This window comes from Nomascus leucogenys, chromosome 14, assembly GCF_006542625.1.
Source record: "Nomascus leucogenys isolate Asia chromosome 14, Asia_NLE_v1, whole genome shotgun sequence".
Lineage (NCBI taxonomy): Eukaryota > Metazoa > Chordata > Mammalia > Primates > Hylobatidae > Nomascus > Nomascus leucogenys.
Genome location: NC_044394.1, coordinates 73,272,441 through 73,294,203, shown reverse-complemented (window position 1 = coordinate 73,294,203; position 21,763 = coordinate 73,272,441). Strand labels below are relative to the sequence as shown.

General features: G+C 42.8%; 1 protein-coding gene across 2 annotated transcripts; it reads left to right on the top strand.

Moving 5' to 3' along the window:
- The first annotated feature begins 14,536 nt into the window (after positions 1 to 14,536).
- Positions 14,537 to 21,281, top strand: IL36RN (interleukin 36 receptor antagonist). Of its 2 annotated transcripts, XM_003277692.3 has the most exons (6): positions 15,103 to 15,140; positions 15,312 to 15,367; positions 16,750 to 16,835; positions 18,018 to 18,145; positions 18,347 to 18,620; positions 20,814 to 21,281. In XM_003277692.3, exons 2-5 carry the CDS (start codon positions 15,339 to 15,341, stop codon positions 18,569 to 18,571), a joined length of 468 nt encoding a protein of 155 aa, XP_003277740.1. In that variant the 5' UTR covers positions 15,103 to 15,140; positions 15,312 to 15,338; the 3' UTR covers positions 18,572 to 18,620; positions 20,814 to 21,281. The 2 variants fall into 2 exon arrangements, with proteins under 2 accessions (XP_003277741.1, XP_003277740.1); XM_003277693.2 differs by lacking the exons at positions 15,103 to 15,140; positions 20,814 to 21,281 and adding an exon at positions 14,537 to 14,642 and having other exon boundaries at positions 18,347 to 20,643.
- The last annotated feature ends 482 nt before the right edge of the window (positions 21,282 to 21,763 follow it).

Below are 21,763 nucleotides of genomic sequence, written 5' to 3'. Positions count from 1 at the left end.
TTTTGCCAATGCCACATGTAATAATCAGCATGTCAATTTCTTTAATAAAAGCCTGCTAGGATTTTGACTGGGATTGTATTGGATCTACAGGTCAAGTTGGGGAAAATTCACCTTTTAATAATATTGAATCCTCTGACCCTTGAGGAAGGCATATCTTTCTGTTTTTTTAGGCCTTTCAAAAACTTCCTTTTAGAAATGTTTTAAAATTTTCAGTGTGTCAGTGTACTGTTAATCATTGTGAAATAACCTTCTTATCCTTGGCAATATTCTTTATTCTGCAATTTACTTTGATATATCTATATCTATATATATCTGTGTGTGTGTGTGTGTGTGTGAATTTAGAAACATTGCTCTGTTGCCCAGGCTGGAGTACAGTGGCATGATCATTAGTTCACTGTAACTGTGAACTCCTGAGCTCAAGTGATCCTCCCACCTCAGCCTCCAGAGTAGCTGGGACTACCGGCATGTGCCACCATGTCCAGCTATTTTTTTTATATTTTTGTAAAGACAAAGTCTCGCTATGTTGCTCAGGCTCACTTTGTCTAATATTAATATAGCCACTCCAACTTGCTTTTTTTTGGTGTTAACGTGGTATATCATTTTCCATCATGTTCCTTTTAGCATAATTGTGTCTTTATCTTTAAAGTGCACTTCTTGTTGGTGGCATCTAGTAAGGTTTTGCTTTTTAATTCAATCTGCCAATCTTTTAATTGGAGTGTTTAGGCTACTTATATTTAATGTTGCTATTGCTGTGGTTAGGTTCAAGTCTATCATCTTGTTATTTGTTTTCCATATTTGTCATCTGTTCTTTGTTCCCTTTTTCCTTTTTTCCTGAGTCCTTTTGGATTACTTGAATATTCTCTGATTCAATTTTATCTCCTCTGTTAACTTACTAGTGATTACTAATTCTTTTGTTGTTTGAGTAGTTGATTTAGAGTTATAGTATCCATCTTTAATTTATCACAGTTTACTCCCATAGTAAAATAATATACTTTCATTTCTCCCCTCCTAAACCATATCCTATTTTTGTCATTCATTTTACTTATACATATGTTATAATCCTAATGATACCTTGTTATTGTTTTTTAAATAATTATCTTTTAAAGGGATTTAAATATTAAGTTAAAAATCTCACATATGTATAAATACAGTTATCATTTCTGGAGCTTTTCTGTATTAAAATTCTTATTTCCATACAGTATTATTTTCTTTCTGTGTGTGTCTGAAAAGACATTTATTTCATCTTAATTTTGATAGATATTTTTGCTGGTTATAACCGCAAAAGCATAATTGACAATATTTTTTTCAGTAGTTCAAATATGTTGCTCTACTGTTTTCTTGCTTGTATTGTTTCTGACAAAAAATCTGCTGCCATCCTTATTTTTATGTATTTGTACGCATTGTGTCCTTTTCCCTCCAGCTGCTCTTAAAATTTTCTCAGTATCACCGGTTTTGAGCAATTTGATTATGATTTTGCTGCTGTAGTTTTCTTCATATTTTATGTGCATGGGGTCATCCATCTTCTTGAACCTGTGTTTATGGTTTTCATCAAATTTAGAAAATATTTGGCTAAGATTTGAAAAAAAATTTTTGTTCCCACCATCCTCTTTTCCTTTAAGAATTCCGTATATTAGGCCACTTGAAGTTGTCCCATATATCAATGATTCTCTGTTCTTGTATGTGTCGTATGTCCTTTTATTTTTATTTTTCACTTCATAATTTATTTTGGATAGTTTCTATTTCTGTGTCCTCAAATTCACTAATAATTTCTTCTGCATGCTAATTTCATGTAGTGTATATTTCATTCCAGACATTGCAGTTTTTACATCTTGGAGTTTGACTTGAGTCTATTTTAAAATCTTTCAATGTCTCTACTTAAACTATTAAATATATAGAATTTAGATATAACATTTTAATGTGCATTTGTTCATTTTAACATCTGTGTCAGTTCTGGGTTGGCTTTGATTAATTTTTCTCTTCATACTGTGTCTGAATTTCCTGTTTCTTTGCCTGTCTTGTAAGCTTTGGATGTCAGACACTGTAATTTTACTGTGTTAGCTGCTAGGTATTTTTTTAATATGTAATAATGTATTCTTACTTTAGAAAGATTTCAAATTTACAGAAAAAGTGCAAAGATTGTGTATTAACATATTACATTAGTTTTGCGTATGTGCTACAATGAATACATCAATATTGACACATTATTATTACATAAAGTTTATATTCTGGTTTCTTCAGTTTTGTTTTTTGTATTTTTTTTTTTTTTTGAGACCAAAGTCTCGCTCTGTTGCCCAGGCCGGAGTGCAGTGGCGCGATCTCGGCTCACTGCTAGCTCCGCCTCCCGGGTTCACACCATTCTCCTGCCTCAGCCTCCCTAGTAGATGGGACTACAGGCGCCCATCACCACGCCCGGCTAATTTTTTGTATTTTTAGTAGAGACGGGGTTTCATCGTGTTAGCCAGGATGGTCTCGATCTCCTGACCTCATGATCCACCTGCCTAGGCCTCCCAAAGTGCTGGGATTACAGGTGTGAGCCACCACGCCTGGCCTCTTCAGTTTTTATCTAATATCCTTTTTTTTGTTCCGCCATAAGACATTTAGTCATCATGTCTCCTTAGACTACCTATTTGCTATAAACATCTCATAGGCTTTGTTCTTAATGACGGTTTTGAGGAGTACAGTAAATCGATGTGGATTTGTCTGATGTTTTTCTTATGATTAGACTAGGGTTATGGGTTTGGGGGAGGAAGATCACAGAGATAAAGTGCTATTTTTATTATATATCATATCTAAGGTACATACTGTCAACATAACTTATCAGTGCTGATGTTAATCTTGATTACCTGGCTGAGATAGTGTTTGTTAGGTTTCTCCACTGTAAAGTTACTCTTTCACCCCCATTTCCATACTATATTCATTACAGAGAAGTTACTATGTGTAGCCCACACTTAAAGCCTGAAGGTTATGTTGCAATTTCTTGAGAGTTGGATTGCTAAATAAATAATTTGGAATTATTTTGCATGGGAGATTAGTCTGTCTTATTTATTTATTTAGTCAGCTGGTCCTCACTGTTATTTGTTTTATATTTTAAATTATAATCCAATGCTACTTTATTTATTTTGCTACTTAAGTTGTTCCAGCTTTGGCCATTGGAAGCACTTTTATTTAGCTCCTGTGTTCCTTTGACATACCAATCATTGTGGATTTTTTAAAGTATTTCCTTACTTTTTGTTACAAGAACATGCTTAGGCTGCTCTTGTGTATTTTCTGTGCAAGTCCCAAATTCAGCCATTTTGCCAAGGGTGCTGGGTACTTTTGTATTACAGGTTGAGTATCCCTAATCCAAAAATTCAAAATTAGAAATGCTCCAATTAGCATTTCTTTTGAGCATGACTTTTGAGTGTCATGTTGGTGCTGAAAAAGTTTTGGATTTTGAAAGATTTCAGATTTTGAATTTTGAGACTAGGGAGGCTCAACTTGTACTATGAATATTCTTGAGCTTAATTCCGGAGTGTAATTAAGGCTCTTGGCAAGAATTTGATCCATTTGGGACTTGATTTTAGGATTTGATAGGTTGAATCTGAGAAGCATTTAGTTTAGGTGTAGTTATTTTCCATTACTTAAGCAAGATCCTTCTGAATACTGTAACCAATGCCATGAGAATGATAAGGTTTTCCAGGCCAGACAGTGAGAACAGGTATTGTGACCTTTGAAATGTTATTATCCCCAGCCTTGTGGATAATGACAATGATAACGCAAAGTGTAGGAAGAAAGAATTGGAAATATATTGTTGTAAGGTTCTTGTGGTAGACTTCAAGTGGTATAAAAAAATTAAAGGTAGACTTTAATTAAGAATATGTATCGGAAGCCTTGGGCTAACCAATATAAATATATAATGGTATAATTAATAAGTCAATAAAAGAGATAAAATGGAATAATAAAAAATGTTAACTCAGGAGAAGACAGAAGAAGAAAAATAAATATAAAACAGATGGAACACATAGAAAACAGCAAGATGGTAGCTATTAATCCAACCATATCAATACTCAAATTAAATGTAAGTGATAAAAACATGCAAGGTAGAAGACTGAGATCGTCAGATTGGATAAAAATGTAAGATCTAAATACATAGTGTCTGTAAGAAACCCTCTTGAAATATAAAACTATAGATAGTTTAAAGGTAAGAAGGTGGAGAAAGATGTATCATGCAAATACTAATCACTTGAATCACTTGAGATCAAGAGTTCAGCCTGGCCAACATGGTGAAATCCTGTCTCTACTAAAATACAATTGTAATTGTATTAAATTGTAAAAATATAACAATTAGCCAGGCATGGTGGCAGGTACCTGTAATCCCAGCTACTCAGGTGGCTGAGGCAGGAGAATTGCTTGAACCCGGGAGGTGAAGATTGCAGTGAACTGAGATCTCGCCACTGCTCTCCAGCCTGAATGACAGAGTGAGACTCTGCCTCAAACAAAAAACAAAAAACATCCCCAAAATTATAGCTAAATTTGTGGGATACAACTAAATCATGCTTAGAAAAATAGCATAAATGTTTAGAAAAGAAGAAAGATGTCAAATTAATAATTTGAGATTCCACCTCAAGGTACTAGAAAAAGAGGAGTAAAACAAGCTCAAAGTAAAGAGTGGGAAAGAAATTTATAAGATTGGAGCAAACATCAATAGAATTGAATGCAGAATGCAGTAGAGAATATTAATGAAGCTAAAATCTGATTATTAAAAATCAAGAAAAACGAAAGGAGACTAATTACTGGTTTCATGAATAGAAGAGGGACATCACTACTGATTACACGTATTTTAGAAGGGTAATAATAGGATACTACAAACAAATTTATGCCCATAAATTTGACAACTTAGATAAAATGGACCTACGTTTGGAAAGCCAAACTACTAAAACCCACAGAAGAAGTGAGTAACCTGAGTAATCCAATTTCTATGAAAGCAATTGAATTTATTTTAAAAATGTTTAATAATTTAAAATATGCTAGCTATTGTTCTTCTTGATGATGAAGAGGAAGCATCACACAATAACAATACTGATGATGGCAGTTGTGTTGGTGGGTGATGATGGTGATGGTGGAGCAAGTGGTGATGGTGCACATGCAAAAGAATGAAATTACACCCTTATATTATACTACACAAAAACATCAACTCAAAATGAATCAAAGACCTAAATGAAAGTTAAAGCCCTTAGAAGAAAACATAGGGGAAAGCTTTATGACATTGGATTTGGCAATGATTTCTTGTGTATAACACCAAAAAATAGGCAACAAAAGCAACAAAAGAAAAAATGGATACATTGGACTACATCAAAATTCAAAACTTCTGTACATCAAATGACACTATTAACAGTATGTTAAGGTAACTCAGGGAATGGGAGGAAATAGGTGAAAGTCATATAAGGGGTTGACATCTAGAATATATATAGAATTCCTGTAACTCAACAACAAAAAAGCAAATAGCCCAGTTAAAAAATGGTCAAATGACTTGAGTAGACATTTCCCCAGATAATATATACTAATAGCCAATAAGCACATGAAAGGGTACTCAACATCCCTAATAATTAGGAAAGTGTAAATCAAAACCACAATGATATACTACTATTTCACACCCATTAAGATGGCTGCTATTAGAAAAAAATAGAAAATAACAAGTGTTGATGAAAATGTGGAGAAATTGGGTGGGGTGTGATGGCTTATGCCTGTAATCCCAGCACTTTGGGAGGCCGAGGTGGGCGGATCACCTGAGGTCAGGAGTTTGAGACCAGCTTGGTCAACATGGTGAAACCCTGTCTCTACTAAAAATACAGAAGTTAGCCAGACATGGTGTCTTGCACCTGTAATCCCAGCCACTCAGGAGGCTGAGGCAGGAGAATCACTTACCTGAGAGGCAGAGGTTGAAGTGAGCTAAGATCACGCCACTGAACTCTAGCCTGGGCCACAAGAGTGAAATTCCGTCTAAAAAAAAAAAAAAAAAAAGAATGTGGAGAAACTGGAACCCTTGTGCACTGTTGGTGGGAATGTAAAATGGTGCAACCACTGTGGAAAGCGGTATGGTTGTTCCTCAAAAACTTAAACATAGAATTATCCGTATGATCTAGGAATTCCACCTCTGGTTATATTCACAAAGAATTGAGAGCAGAGACTTGAAAAGCTATTTGAACACCCATGTTCATAGCAGCATTATTCACAATACCCAAAAGGTGATGGCAACCCAAGTGTCCATTGACAGATGAACGAATAAAGGAAATGGGTACACACACGATACAGCATTAAAAGGAATGAAATTCTGATACATGCTACGACTTGGATGAACCTTGAAAGTAAACTAAGTTAAGTGAAATAAACTAATAACAAAAAAAAACAAATACTGTGTAATTCCACGTATATGAGGCGCCTAAAGCAGTCAAATTCATAGGGATGGAAAGTAACATGGTGGTTGCCAGGGGCTGCTGGGGAGAGGAGAGTGAGGGGTTATTGTTTTGTAGGTACAAAATTTCTGTTTTTCAAAACGAGAAGAGTTCTGGAGATGGATGGTGGTGATGGTTGCACAACAATGTGAATGTCCTTAATGCCACTGAACTGTACACTTAAAAATGGTTAAAATGGTAATTTTTATATTATGTGTATCTTACCACATTTAACAATAACAATTTAAAAATATATCAAAAGAGGCAAATGTGCAGACATCTATCGAATAAATAAGTTATCAAAAACGGCAAAAAGGGACAGATAATAATTTAAAAAAAGATAGTTTCTGTTTTTGAGGAGCCCACGAAAGTCACACATCACTGAGAAAGCCAAGGAGAGCTGGGGCTTTCTCAGGGGTAGCCCTGGTGCAGCTCCCTTGCCTCGTCTAGTCCTGCTTTAGATGCTCGCTATTTGGGTGACGGGCTGCAAATCCTTGTGGAAAGAGACAGAAAAAGAGGAAGAGAGCTTGAATTGGAGGCCGTGCATCTCAGGGTGGCCTCCCGATCTAGCCTGGTGGAGAGCGCCCCCTGCCGGGAGATCCTAGCCTGGCGCACTGAGAGTGACAGGCCCCGCCGGAGGGGCCAGCGCAGGATCTGGGAGAATGGAGCTCGGCCAGTGCGTCTTTTGACCTGTTGGCTTTTCCTTTACACACTGGGTTTATTTCCAATTTCCTGCTGGAGAGCAATGGTCAAACTACACAATCCGGGGGAGGCGAGTCCGCAGGCTCTGGAGGCCTCTAAGGCACAGACGAGGAAAAAGCCTGAATGTGAATCTGGGGTACGGAAGTTGCCGGTGGCTCTGGCCCTGTTCTTGGGACTCAGTCAGCAGAAACTGTGGGTGTGACACACACCGGAGCCTCACCTGCCCTGTGGACTGCCCACACGCTCTCTCAGATCCCGGCCTATGCACCTGGCCCTTCCCCAGCCTCCCAGGCAGAGGGTGCCATGGGGCTGAGGGCAGGCAACAAAGCCACTGGCTTCTGGCTCAGCACCCAGTTACAGCTCTGTGGACCCTGGCCCACAGCCTCCCCCTGACTTCACTGGCATCCAGGATTTCTCGAAAGCGCCATGAGACAAGTGGCACCCTTCCCTTCTGATGTGGCTGGGTTGGAGAGGGAGTCCTGGGTGCAGCTGGAGGTCCCCTTCTGCTCACGGCTCCCTGGAGGCTGTGTCTGTGTGTGCACACCATCACTCCTACTCCAGGAAGGACTTTCACAGATGTCGTCAGCTACCAAAAGTCACTCCAGGGAGTGATAAATTCCCTCCAACCCAAAGTGTGCCACACTCTGCCATGGGGCACCCTTTTGTCTCTACACCAACTCTGTTGGTTTCTATTATCTTCTCTCCCTCTCTCCTTTTCTTTTTTTTTTGAGACAGAGTCTTGCTCTGTTGCCCAGGATGAAGTGCAGTGGCATGATCTCAGCTCACTGCAACTTTCACCTCCTGGGGTTCAAGAGATTCTCGTGCCTCAGCCTCCCAAGTAGCTGGGATTACAGGTGTGCACCACTACGCCCAACTAGTTTTTGTATTTTTAGTAGAGACGGGGTTTCTTCATGTTTGCCAGGCTGGTCTTGAACTCCTGGCCTCAAGTGATCTGCCCGCCTCTACCTCCCAAAGTACTGGAATTACAGGTGCAAGCCACTGTGCCTGGCTGGTTTCTATTATCTTCTTAAAAAGCCTGTTGGTCCTTTGTGCAGACTCCTTCATTCCCCCAGCCTCCAGCTCTGCCTTCTATTCTAAATGTGTGAATTTATAAGCATTACACAGCTTATTTTTTCATATTGGGGAATGGGTGTGAATTAGTATGAAATCAAGCTGCAAGAGTACCCATACCAGGTCCATCTCGTACTAGTTTTGTGACCTTAGGTGACTTAACCTCTCTAATTTTCATTTAGTCTTATCAGTTAAATGGGAATAAGCATAGCACTTACCTTAGAGGACTGATGTGGCAATGAGGCGACATAATAGCTATATTGCTTTTAACACTGTGCCTGACACAGTGAATGTGTAACAAATGTTAAACTTTCTTGTCAGCAAATTTAAAACCTCACAGCATATTCTGTACTCATTAGGCCAGGCTGTTGGAGCTGAGTCCATGCCTTTTTCTCTCTGGGTTGGGAAAGCCATGCTAGCTACATGAATTTTTGGTCGTGAACCAGCCTTAGATTTAAGTCAATGTAAATTTGGCCTTTACTGTGTTCTTAATGTCTTCTTTACATACCTAGGAAAAGTGAAGGATAGGTGAGAAAGACAGAGTGGGGAGGAACCAGTGTCTGTGGATTTGTGCTAGATGCCAACCTGGCTCTTCACATCCTCTGTCTCATCCAGTCAAGCAGCCACACTGAGCCCTCCAGCATGAGAACAGCCTCCACAGAGCAGGAGATTCTGGGTCTGAAATGAGGAGAGAGCTCCAGTCCCACCAGTGCCCCAGAGCATACCTCAGAACGCTCCTTTCTCCTGGTGGGATCCGTGGAGTCTGCCTGCTCTTCTAAGGATGCCTCAGCCTTTTAAGTAAGGCCTAGGGAGGGGCCCTGAAACTACCAGGCCCTGAGGAGAAGCAGGATTCTCAGCATGATTTCACACCACCCTAAGCCGCCAGGAATACTTGCTGCTCATTATCTCTCTATTGGAGTCTCATAGAACACATTGTGGGAAGTGCTATAGAATTCTAGGGACGTAGTGGGCACCAAGTGAATATCAGTTATTTTAATTATTACTAAATTTATCTCCCTAACAGGAATTTACTATCTTACCATAATAAACTCTGCTTACATACTCATATAGGTGAATACACCTGCCCTAAGTCCTCATCTCCACAGCAAGAGCAGAGGCCACACCTACCTCCAGGGTTATTGCCATTCTCACAAAAGTGAGGATAAGTCACCGTGGGGAACATTGCTTCTCTGCAGGCTGTGACACTTTCTAGGGCATATAAAGCCCATGAAGAACTGAGATGTTTGCTGAGAAGAGAGCATACCCACTGAAGACAGTGGAAAATGAAAAAACAACAGGAGTAGAACCTTCCCAATAGTGATGTCAAAGTGTATTAGTTACTAATTGCTGTGTAACAAAGTATCAGCAAACCTAGCAGCCTAAAACAAAAAAAAAAATTATTTAACAAAGGCAGAGTCAGGAATAAGAAAACTGGCTTGGCTGGAGGGTTCGGCTCAGGGTGTCTGATTAGGTTGCAGGAAAGATGTCAGCCAAGGTTTTAGTCATCTGAAGGCTTGACTGGGGCTGAAGGATCTGCTTCTAAGATTGCTCACTCAGACCGTTGGCAGGAAACCACAGTTTCTCACCACGTGGGCCTCTACACAGGGGTGCTTGAATATCCTTATTACATGGCAGCTGGCTTCATCCAGGTGAGTGTTCTAAGAGCAAGGAGGAAACTGCAATGCCTTTTATGACCTTGTCTCAGGAGTGACATGCTGCCATGTTCACTGTGTAACATACTCATTAGAAAAAAGTCACTAAGTCCAGTCCATACTCAAGAGAAGGGCAGTTAAACTGCCTCTCTGTATCGGTCTGTTCTCACACTGCTAATAAAGACATACCTGAGACTGGGTAATTTATAAAGGAAAGAGATTGAATTGACTCACAGTTCCACATGGCTGAGGTGGCATCACAATCATGATGGAAGATGAAGGAAGAGCAAAGTCACATCTTACATGGCAGGAGAGAAGAGAGCTTGTGTAGGGGAATGCCTCTTTATAAAACCATCAGATCTCATGAGACTTATTCACTATAATGAGAATAGCACAGGAAAGACCTGACCTCATGATTCAATTACCTCCCACTGGGTCCCTTCCATGACATATGGGAATTATGGGAGCAACAACTCAAGATGAGCTTTGGGTGGGAACACAGCTAAACTATATCATTCCACCCCTGGCTCCTTGCAAATCACATGTCCTCACATTTCAAAACCAATCACACCTTCCCAACAGTCCCCCAAAGTCTTAACTCATTTCAGCATTAATTCAAAAGTCCACAGTCCAAAGTCTCATCTGAGACAAGGCAAGTCTCTTCTGCCTATGGGCTGTAAAATCAAAAGCAAGTTAGTTACTTCTTAAATACAATGGGAGTACAGGCATTGGGTAAATACAGCTATTCCAAATGGGAGAAATTGGCCAAAACAAAGGGGCTACAGACCCCATGCAAGTTCAAAAATCCAACGGGGCAGTCAAATCTTAATACTTCAAAATTACCTCCTTTGAGTCTCTGTCTCACATCCAGGTCATGCTTATGCAAGAGGTGGGTTCCCATAGTCTTTGGCAGCTCCACTCCTGTGACTTTGCAGGGTACTACCCTCCTCCTGGCTGCTTTCATGGGCTGGCATTGTCTGTGGCTTTTCCAGGCACACAGTGTAAGCTGTCAGTGGATCTACCATTCTGGGATCTGGAGGACAGTGGCCCTCTTCTCACAGCTCCACTAGACAGTGCCCCAGTGGGGACATTGTGTGGTGGCTCCCACCCAACATTTCCCTTCTGCACTGCCCTAGCAGAGGTTCTCCATGAGGGCTATGCCCATGCAGCACACCTCTGCTTGGACATTTAGACATTTCCAAACATCCTATGAAATCTAGGGGGAGGCTCCCAAACCTCAGTTCTTCACTTCTGTGCACCCGCAGGCTCAACACCACGTGGAAGCTGCCAAGGGTTGGGATTTACACACTCTAAAGCCATGACCCAAGCTGTACCTTTGCCCTTTTTAGCCAAAGCTGGAGTGGCTAGGATGCAAGTCACCCCAAGTCCTGAGACTACACAAAGCTGCAAGGCCCTGGGTCTGGCCCATGAAACCATTTTTTCCTCCTGGACCTCCAGGTCTGTGATGTGAGGGGCTCTGTGAAGACCTCTGATATGCCCTGGAGACACTTTCCCCATTTTCTTGGCGAAAAACATTTGGCTCCTCTTTCCTTATGCAAATTTCTGCAGCCAGCTTGAATTTCTCTTCAGAAAATGGGTTTTTCTTTTCTGTCTCATCTTCATGCTGCACATTTTCCAAACTTCTATGCTCTGCTTCCCTTTTAAACGTCAGTTCCAATTCCAAACCATATATTTGTGAACACATAAAACTGAATGTTATCGGCACCCAAATCACCTCTTGAATCCTTTGCTGCTTAGAAATTTCTTCTGCCAGATGCCCTAAATCATCTCTTTCAAGTTCAAAATTCCACAGGTCTCTAGGTCAGGGGCAAAATGCTGCCAGTCTCTTTGCTAAAGCATAACAAGGGTCACCTTTGCTTCAGTTCCCAACAAGTTCCTCATCTCCATTTGAGAACACCTCAGCCTAGACCTTATTGTCCATATCACTATCAGCATTTTGGTCAAAGCCATTCAGTGAGTCTCTAGGAAATTCCAGACTTTCCCACAACCTCCTATCTTCTTCTGAGCCCTCCAGACTATTCCAGCCTCTGCCTTTTACCCAGTTCCAAATTGCTGGGTAACAGGCAAAGTGTTAAAGTGCCGAAGTGCCAGTAGTGATGTCAAGGTGTATTAGTTACCAATTGTTGTGTAACAAAGTATCAGCAAAGTTAGCAGCTTAAAACAGGAAAAAATTATTATTTAACAAAGGCTGAGAGTCAGGAACGAGAAAACTGGCTTGGCTGGAGGGTTTGGCTCAGGGCGTCTCATTAGGTTACAGGAAAGATGTCAGCCAGGGTTGCAGTCATCTGAAGGCTTGACTGGGGCTAGAAGATCTGCTTCTAAGATTGTGCATTCACAGACTGTTGGCAGGAAAAAATAGTTTCTCACCACGTGGGCCTCTCCATAGGGCTGCTTGAGTGTCCTTATCACGTAGTGGCTGGCTTTGCCCAGATGAGTGATCTAAGAGCTAGAAAGAAATTGTAATGCCTTTTGTGATGCTGCCATGTTCATCATGTAACATAGCACCCCACTCCCAGTATCAATTTACTATATCAGTCTGTTCTCATGCTGCTAATAACAACATAACCAAGACTGTGTAACTTATAAAGGAAAGAGATTGAATTGACTTAGAGTTCCACATGGCTGGGGAGGCCTCACAATCATGGTGGAAGATGATGAAGGAAGAGCAAAGTCATGTCTTACATGGTGGCAGGCAAGAGAGCTTGTGTGGGGAAATTCCCCTGTATAAAACCATCAGATCTTGTGAGACTTATTCACTATCATGAGACAAGAAAGACCTGCCCCCATGATTCAATTACCTCCCACTGGGTTCCTTCCATGACACGTGGGAATTATAGGAGCTATAATTCAAGATAAAATTTGGGTGGGAACAGAGCCAAATTCTATCACCTTCTTAAAGATGAAGTTTCCAAGAATTTATGGACATATTTTAAAACAGCCACACATGGTTTGTGAATTGGTGGCATTGTCTTTAGGTAGTGCCAAAGTTTATTTTTCAGAAGTTCAAAACTTGACTCTCATACAAACATATAGTGAGCATGTGTCAAAGATTTACTATTTTTCATAAGTGAGGGAATCAGCAAAATTATAAAGCTGATTATCAAAAGATAATTCAGGGAATGGAGGCTTATACCATCAGTCAAGAAATAAAGGCTGAAATAGGTTGGCTAAGTTACATTTTTAAAGACAGCTTTATGACTGGTGAGGCAATAAGACTGCACCCTTTGGAGTTATCTTTTCTATCAGACAGGAATAATGTGTAATTTATCAATGTTCTCTTAGTTCACGGCTAATTTCACAGAGTCTGAGACCTAATTAGTGAGTCAAGCAAAAGGATAGGTCCAGAGAGAACTTATTGTTGGTGAGGCCTGTTTGATAATGTTTTCGTATGGTGTTGACAGTATACACAGTTATTGTTTCATTTTATTTGTTATTTATTTATTTATTGAGGCAGAGTCTTGCTCTGTCTGTCATCCAGGCTGGAGTACAGTGGCTCAATCTTGGCTCACTGCAACCTCCGCCTCCCAGATTCAAGCAATTCTCACACCTCAGCCTCCTGAATAGCTTGGATTACAAATGTGCGCCACCACCCCGGCTAATTTTTGTATTAGATGGGGTTTTGCCATGTTGGCCAGGCTTGTCTCATTTCATCTTATTTCAACTGTCATTTCTATTTGGTCAATTTGTAATTTAATAATTTTGTACAAGGCAGTTTCTACATCAATTTTATTTTTCTGAAAAGTGTCTATCATATTAGAGGCATTATGAAAATCATAGATTATTTTCTGCCTTTTGAACAACTTGATATTTTATTTATTCTTGAACACTTGTAGGACCTCTTGGCTCATATGTCTGAATACCATTTCTTTAAAATGTATGCTTTAACATGTATACATACATAACAAAACTGCATGTTGTGCACATGTATCCTAAAACTTAAAAGTATAATAATAATAATAATAAAAGAAAAAAATAAACTTAAAAAAATAAAAAAATATGCTTTAACAATAAATTATTAATAAATAGTTATCTGTGTTATTCAAGATATAACTAAATTGGTTTTTATGCACTGACCCTTACCTTTATTTCAGATCCATCACAGAGAGTGCATGGAGAGAGTGCATTTAAACTACATTAACTGTTTCACAATTACATATTATCTTATCAATTAGTATTCAAGAAAGATCACTTACAGAATTATAGATGGCATGAGCTAGATTTTACTTTCTAAGGAAATAATCAGATACATGAGCAAAGACGTTAATACAAAGATGTTTATCACAACATGGTTTTCAATAGCAAAAAAGAGAGAAAAATATATAAAAGACAACAGTGGATAGGTTTCAATAAATAATGTTACAGTGATACAATTAAATACTATACAGCTATTCAAGCATGTCATTATTCATATTTCAAATGGAAAGATATTTTGCTATTTTGCTACATGAAAAAATGAGTTTGGAAAAAGTATAGGTTTTGTGAATCTGTTGTATGAAAGCTGTCTATAGTTACATGTGTATGTGAGAGGAAGAAAAAGTGTTGTCATTGGTTTTCTGATGATGCACTCAGAAAAGACAAGTATTCACATTTTTCCTTGTGGCTGATCTGGATTTTCAGGTTTTTCTACAATGAACATGTAGGCTGAACATTCCCTAAGCAGGAGAGTCCCACCTCCAACATCTCCCGTAAGCCTGGCAATGGCAGGCAGGAAAGACAGAGGAAGGAAGGTGGGAGAACGGAAGGAGTGTAGGAAGGAGTGAAAAAGGTAAGGAAGAAAGGGAATAGGGGATGAAGGGAGGAAACGGGGAGGGAAAGAAGGAAAGGAAGGAAAGAGGAAGGGAAGAAAGGAAGGGAAAAGGGAGGGAGTGAGTGAATGAAAGATGGAGAGAAGGAAGAAAGGGAGGGAGGCAAGGAGGAAAGAAAGTTGTGCTTCCCTTGAGCTGCCATGGGCACTGACTCTTAGGGTCTGAAAGCCCCTGAGATGCAACAGCCGAGTGCTCACAAAGAGCTGGAAAGCCTCAAGGAAGTTCTTCAATATTGCTGGAAGGAAACTATCTCCAGAAGCTTCCCTCCCCACGACAGATAATGAGCAGCAAGTGTTTCTGGCGACTTAGGGTGATGTGAAATCATGCTGGGAATCCTGCTCCTCCTCAGGTCCTGGCAGTTTCAGGGCCCCTCCCTAGGCGTTACTTAAAAGGCTGAGGCATCCTTGGAGGAACAGGCAGACTCCACAGCTCCCGCCAGGAGAAAGGAACATTCTGAGGTATGCTCTGGGGCACTGGTGGGACCAGAGCTCTCTACTGAACCCCAGACCCAGAATCTGCTCTGTGGAGGCTGGTCACATGCTGGGGGTCTCGGTGCGGCTGCTTGCTCCCCAGACCCCAGCCAACTCAGCCTCTCTCTCCATGATTTTCTGTTGTTTATTCCAAAATAGGGGAGTCTACACCCTGTGGAGCTCAAGATGGTCCTGAGTGGGGCGCTGTGCTTCCGGTGAGTGTACGAGGCCCTGGTCTGGTGGTGTCCTCCGGGGGAGGTGAGTTCTGGATAGACCCGTTGTCCAGCTCTGAGCAGGAGGGAGGAAGGGAGGGGCTGCCATTGCAGCTGGGAAATTGTGACCAGCACCTCACTGCTCTTAGAGTTTTCCCAGCCTTTTTCAAATAGGGGCAGGACTGGGGCAGGCCATCTCACAAGGGTTCCCTGATGCTGAGGGGGACAAGCGAACCACCCAGTCTAGAGCTGCAGCCAAGTCTATCCAAGGTGGGTACGGGAGCCAGGATCCCAGCTCAGAGCTCTGCCATTGCCCCCCAGCACAGTGAATGGATGTAAGCTCACCCACTCTGTGCCCCTACCTCCCTGCTGCTCTTTGGGGATAATAATAAAACAAAAACCATGACCATCAGTCAGTCTGTCCACCCACTGGCACATACCAAGCCAGACACTCTGCCGTGCTCTGGGCTTTACAATAGGGGATGAGAGTGGTCTCCTCTCAGTCTAATAAAGCACTTCCCACAATGTGTTCTACGGGACCCAATTAGAGGAGTCCCATAGAGGCATCCAGGAGTTGCTTTACACAGTGGAGCTCTCTGATCAAGTAAATGCAGGGAATTCTGCTCTCTACATCCTCTCATAAGAGAACCACAGCCCAGCTCAGCATATGAGTGACTCTGAGGCTTTCTGAAGTAAGGCAACTTGTTGAATCGTATTTAGCCACGCATCGACCCAATTTTTATACTGCATCCTTTTCCCCCATATAACTTTTGGAGAAATCCACTTTAGGATACATCTTCCACCTCATAGGATGCCAGGAAATCAACTGAGTTCAAAGATGAGAAACAACTTTGAAAAGTAAAATAAAAGAAATTTAAATTTAAAGAAACTCCTCACTTAGTAAGGAATATATGACCAAACAGAAATACATGTATCTTGAAGAATTGAAGAATCAGGCTTTAATCTGGAAGAGGCCTGGTTGTTATCCAACCCATCATCTTAGTGTAGCAATGGGGAGGCTCAGGCCCAGAGTGGGCGAGAGAGTCGTCTGCTGCGACTCAGTAGCATTGGAGGCAGAGCTGGGGCAAGAACCTAGGGCTCTGACTCACCGTGCAGCTTCTCTTCCAACAGGAGATGGGTTGGGGTAGAAAAGGTTGAATAGATTGAAGGAGCAAACCACAGACTCCAGTGGGAGGCTGTGGGGTCATCCTCCTGGTAGGGCATGAACCCAGCAGGGCTGGGAGAGAAGGCTGTGCTGTTACTTCTGGCACAGTAGGAAGAAAGAGCGACAAAATGCCTGAGATCAGGGGGTTCTCTGGACCCAGGGCATGTTGGAGTGTCCACCCTCCCCCTAATGTAGTCCTCACCCCTTCCTGATGTTTCAGAATGAAGGACTCGGCATTGAAGGTGCTTTATCTGCATAATAACCAGCTTCTAGCTGGAGGGCTGCATGCAGGGAAGGTCATTAAAGGTTGGTGACGAAACATGACCCACTTTCCTTGGTCTCTATACACTTGAGGGGAGGGGGCCTGAAGAGGGCTTAGAATAGTCATACAGATTAGCATAGGACTACAGAGCCCAGGCATTAGGGCAGCACAAACCAGGCTCTAAGCAAAGGCAAATAAAATACCACACCTCTTAGCAAAATGAAGACACAGGCTCTGGGGCCACCTGAAGCTTCTATGCAGAAGTGGGAATGTTTTCCAAGAGGTGTGTCTTGTCATTCCCTTACATGTAGATTTTGGTCAAGCATTGCATTCCCTGGGAGCCAGTACCAGGGAGAGAACTAACGTAGATTCTCTATACCTTTTTTCCCATATGGGAGTGGGTTTCTGCCTCTTCACCCTGGGTCCCCTCTGCTCTCTGAAGATCCTCAGTCACTTAGAGTGGAGGGACCCAGAGAACAGGTGGCATTGTTGGACCTCCTGCTTGCTCACTCTGCCCCAGGCACTGCAACAGGTCCGTCTCTAAAATAGTTCACACCTGCCCACCTGGGGCACCCTTGCTGAGCACAGATGCCAGGTAGATCCTTCAGCTAGGCCATATGTGTATGTGTGTGCTTACTGGTGTATGTAAGTGTGCATGCAGGCATGTATGTGTGAGCATATGTGTGCATGCATGTATCTGTGTGTAACCATGTATGTGTGAGTGCAGGTATGTATGTATGAGCATGTGTGTATATGTATTATGTGTGCAGGCATGCATCTGTGCATGTATGTGTCTGATGTATGTGGGTGGTGAGGGGATGTACAGAGAGGAATGAGACCCTCTTTTGCTCTCAGCAACCTCATAGGTTGTAGAAAGTTGTCCAAACAACTCCAAAGGGGGTCTTATCAAGGCAGGGTTCAGAAAAAGACCTGAGACCCAAGGGGCATTAAAGGAGGGGGTTGAATCTATTTTGGGGTGTAGAGGCTTGAAGATTTGACCCTGAACTAGAGGGTGGGGTGGAGGTGGTACAGTGTGCTTCCATGCCTTGATGTCCACTCTGGGCCAGCAGACAGGAGAGGCTATGTCATGACAGCTGCTGAGAAGCCTCCCTTCTGCCCAGCCTGGGGGCAGGCCGTCTCACAGCAGTCCAGTGCCCTAGGTCCCAGGACAGGGGGAGAAGGAGGGAAAGGCATCCAGGGCCCTGCATCTGGCCTCCTTCCCACAGGTGAAGAGATCAGCGTGGTCCCCAATCGGTGGCTGGATGCCAGCCTGTCCCCCGTCATCCTGGGCGTCCAGGGTGGAAGCCAGTGCCTGTCATGTGGGGCGGGGCAGGAGCCGACTCTAACACTAGAGGTGAGACTTGGGGCAACCTCACTGGGGACTGAACCACAGATGCTGAGCCCACTGAAGCTGGGCGGCCCACAGCCCTGGTGCTGTGGGGCACCCTAGCAGGATACTGTTGATGGCAGTTTTGCCTCCTCCCTAAGGACCCTGCCCGGCCCTCCCTCTGCCCCTGCTTCTGCCCTCACCTGCCCTGCCCTCCTCTGCCGGCAGCCAGTGAACATCATGGAGCTCTATCTTGGTGCCAAGGAATCCAAGAGCTTCACCTTCTACCGGCGGGACATGGGGCTCACCTCCAGCTTCGAGTCGGCTGCCTACCCGGGCTGGTTCCTTTGCACGGTGCCTGAAGCCGATCAGCCTGTCAGACTCACCCAGCTTCCCGAGAATGCCAGCTGGAATGCCCCCATCACAGACTTCTACTTCCAGCAGTGTGACTAGGGCAACGTGCCCCCCAGAACTCCCTGGGCAGAGCCAGCTCGGGTGAGGGGTGAGTGGAGGAGACCCATGGCGAACAATCACTCTCTCTGCTCTCAGGACCCCCACGTCTGACTTACTGGGCACCTGGTCACTTTCTCTTCTGGTTCCCAGTTTGGATAAATTCTGAGATTTGGAGCTCAGTCCACGGTCCTCCCCCACTCGATGGTGCTACTGCTGCGGAACCTTGTAAAAACCATGTGGGGTAAACTGGGAATAACATGAAAAGATTTCTATGGGGGTGGGGAGGGGGACTGGTGGGAATCATTCCTGCTTAATTGTAACTGATCAGTGCTACCCTGAGCCCCGCAGGCCAACCTGTCCCCACTTGAGCCTTATAGGGTCAGTAGCTTTCCACACGAAGTCCTGTCACTCACCATTGTGCAGGAGAGGGAGGTGGTCATAGAGTTAGGGATCCATGGCCCTTGGCCCAGCCCCACCCCCTTCTCTTTAATCCTGCCACTGTCATATGCTACCTTTTCTATCTCTACCCTCATCCTCTTGCTGTGGGCATGAGGAGGTGGTGATGTCAGAGGAAATGGCTCGAGCTCAGAAGATAAAAGATAAGTAGGGCATGCCAATCCTGTTTTAAAAACCCAAGATACAATCAAAATCCCAGATGCTGGTCTCTATTCCCATGAAAAAGTGCTCATGACATATTGAGAAGAGCAACTTACAAAGTGGCATATATTGCAATTTATTTTAATTAAAAAAATGCCTATTTATATATTTCTTCATAGAAAAAAGTCTGGAAGAGTTTACTTCAATTGTAGCAATGTCAGGGTGGTGGCAGTATAGGTGATTTTTCTTTTAATTCTTTTAATTTATTTGTATTTCCTAATTTTTCTACAATGAAGATCAATTGCTTGTATAATAATAAGAAAAGAAATTAATCTTGAGGTAAGTAGAGTAGATATCATCTCTGATTGTCCTCAGCCTCCACTTCCCCAGAGTTAAATTCAAATTGAGTCGAGCTCTGCTGCTCTGGTTGGTTGTAGTAGAGATCAGGAAACAGATCTCAGCAAAGCCACTGAGGAAGAGGCTGTGAAGAGTTTGTGTGGCTGGAATCTCTGGGTAAGGAACTTAAAGAACAAAAATCATCTGGTAATTCTTTCCTAGAAGGATCACAGCCCCTGGGATTCCAAGGCATGGGATCCAGTCTCTAAGAAGGCTGCTGTACTGGTTGACTTGTGTCCCCCTCAAATTCACATCCTTCTTGGAATCTCAGTCTGTGAGTTTATTTGGAGATAAGATCTCTGCAGATGCAGTTAGTTAAGATGAGGTCATGCTGGATGAAGGTAGACATAAATTCAATATGACTGGTGTCCTTGTATGAAAAGGAGAGGACACAGAGACACAGGAGATGCGGGGAAGAAGACTGTGTAAAGATGAAGGCAGAGATTGGAGTTTTGCGGCCACAAGCCAAGAAACACCAAGGATTGTGGCAACCATCAGAAGCTTGGAAGAGGCAAAGAAGAATTCTTCCCTAGAGCCTTTAGAGGGATCACTGCTCTGCTGAAACCTTAGTCTCAGACTTCTAGCCTCCTGAACAAAGAAAGAATAAATTTCGGCTGTTTTAAGCCACCAAGGACAATTGGTTACGGCAGCTCTAGGAAACTAATACAGCTGCTAAAATGATCCCTGTCTCCTCGTGTTCACAGTCTGTGTGTGTCCCCTCCCACAAAGTACCAGAGTTGTCTTTGTGACCAATAGAATATGGCAGAAGTGATGGCATGCCACTTCCAAGATTAGGTTATAAAACACACTGCAGCTTCTACTTGAGCCCTCTCTCTCTGCCACCCACCGCCCCCAATCTATCTTGGCTCACTCGCTCTGGGGGAAGCCAGCTGCCATGCTATGAGCAGGCCTACAAAGAGACTTATGTGGTAAAAAATGAAGTCTCCTGCCCACAGCCACATGAGTGAACCTAGAAGCAGAGACTCTGTGAGATAATCAATGTTTCTTGTTTTAAGTTGCTCAGTTTTGGTCTAACTTGTTATGCAGCAATAGATAACTAATATGCAGAGAAAGAGAAACAAATGCATTTGTTATATTATTGCAATTTTCTCCAATATTTTTTATTTTCTTTCTCACAATGAACAACTATCCTTCATTTACCCAAATATTGTATTTAAAAGCTAATAATACAACATTTGTTGAGTCATCTGGTTCTGCAAGGTTGAGATCCTCTGGTCCTATGTGCCAGGAATGAACTCCAGTGTCCCCACCCAAACCCTGGGGAATGGGAGCAGAAGCCAGAGGAGGAGCCCATATCTGAGCCCCAGGTATTCCACCTGCACCTCACCTGTTGGACCAGCTTGGTGGTTGAGAGTCCACTGAGGCACTGGCAAGGAGGTGGCCAGGACAGACAGGGCTGCCTCTATGGACTTCGCAGCTCCAGCCCAGATTCAGCTGAAGTCCTCAGGCAGCAGGCAGCACAGCTCCTACCCCAGGCCTCTCAGGGCTGCCAAGAACATGAGCTCCGGATGCTAGGCTGTGTTTCAGACCCTGTTCACACTCTCTTTGTCCATGGGCCGAGACACAGTCTTGTGTTGCTCCCTCTGCTTTTGGGTCCTTCATCCATCCTCTCTGCCTAGATAAATCTCTCATCTTTTAATACCCTGCTAAGATGTCACCTCCTCCAAGAAGCTTTTATTGAGTTGAGACACCCCCAGCTATCTGATCTGGCAATGTTTTGTACGCACCTCTCTGCACTGTAGTACCTTAACTTGGAGTCTGTGGCCCCTGGGATGACATTAAGGTTAGGGACATATAAGTTTGTCTCTCAGCACCTTGCATAATGCTTGGCACATAATGGAAGCCCAATGAGTATATAATGTAGAAACTATTTCTCCACCCTGGAATATTTTCTCCCTCTCCTCCACCCATCTAAACAGGCCCACCCTTAAGGGAGCAGCTTAAGTTCTACCTCATTCTTGAAGGTTTATCCAGCCTGAATTTGTTGCTTCCTCATTTGTAGGATGACAGAACTCAGAAGAGCTTTAGCCACGATGAGCCGACACAAGTCAGTAGTAAAAGAAGGAATATAAAATGCCTCCTTCAGGAATGTACAGTCTGGACATCATGACTATACAAGTGAAAAAGAGTTAGTGGCTTTAGATTTCTGCAATTTTGGTATAAATCACTGGCCTGGAC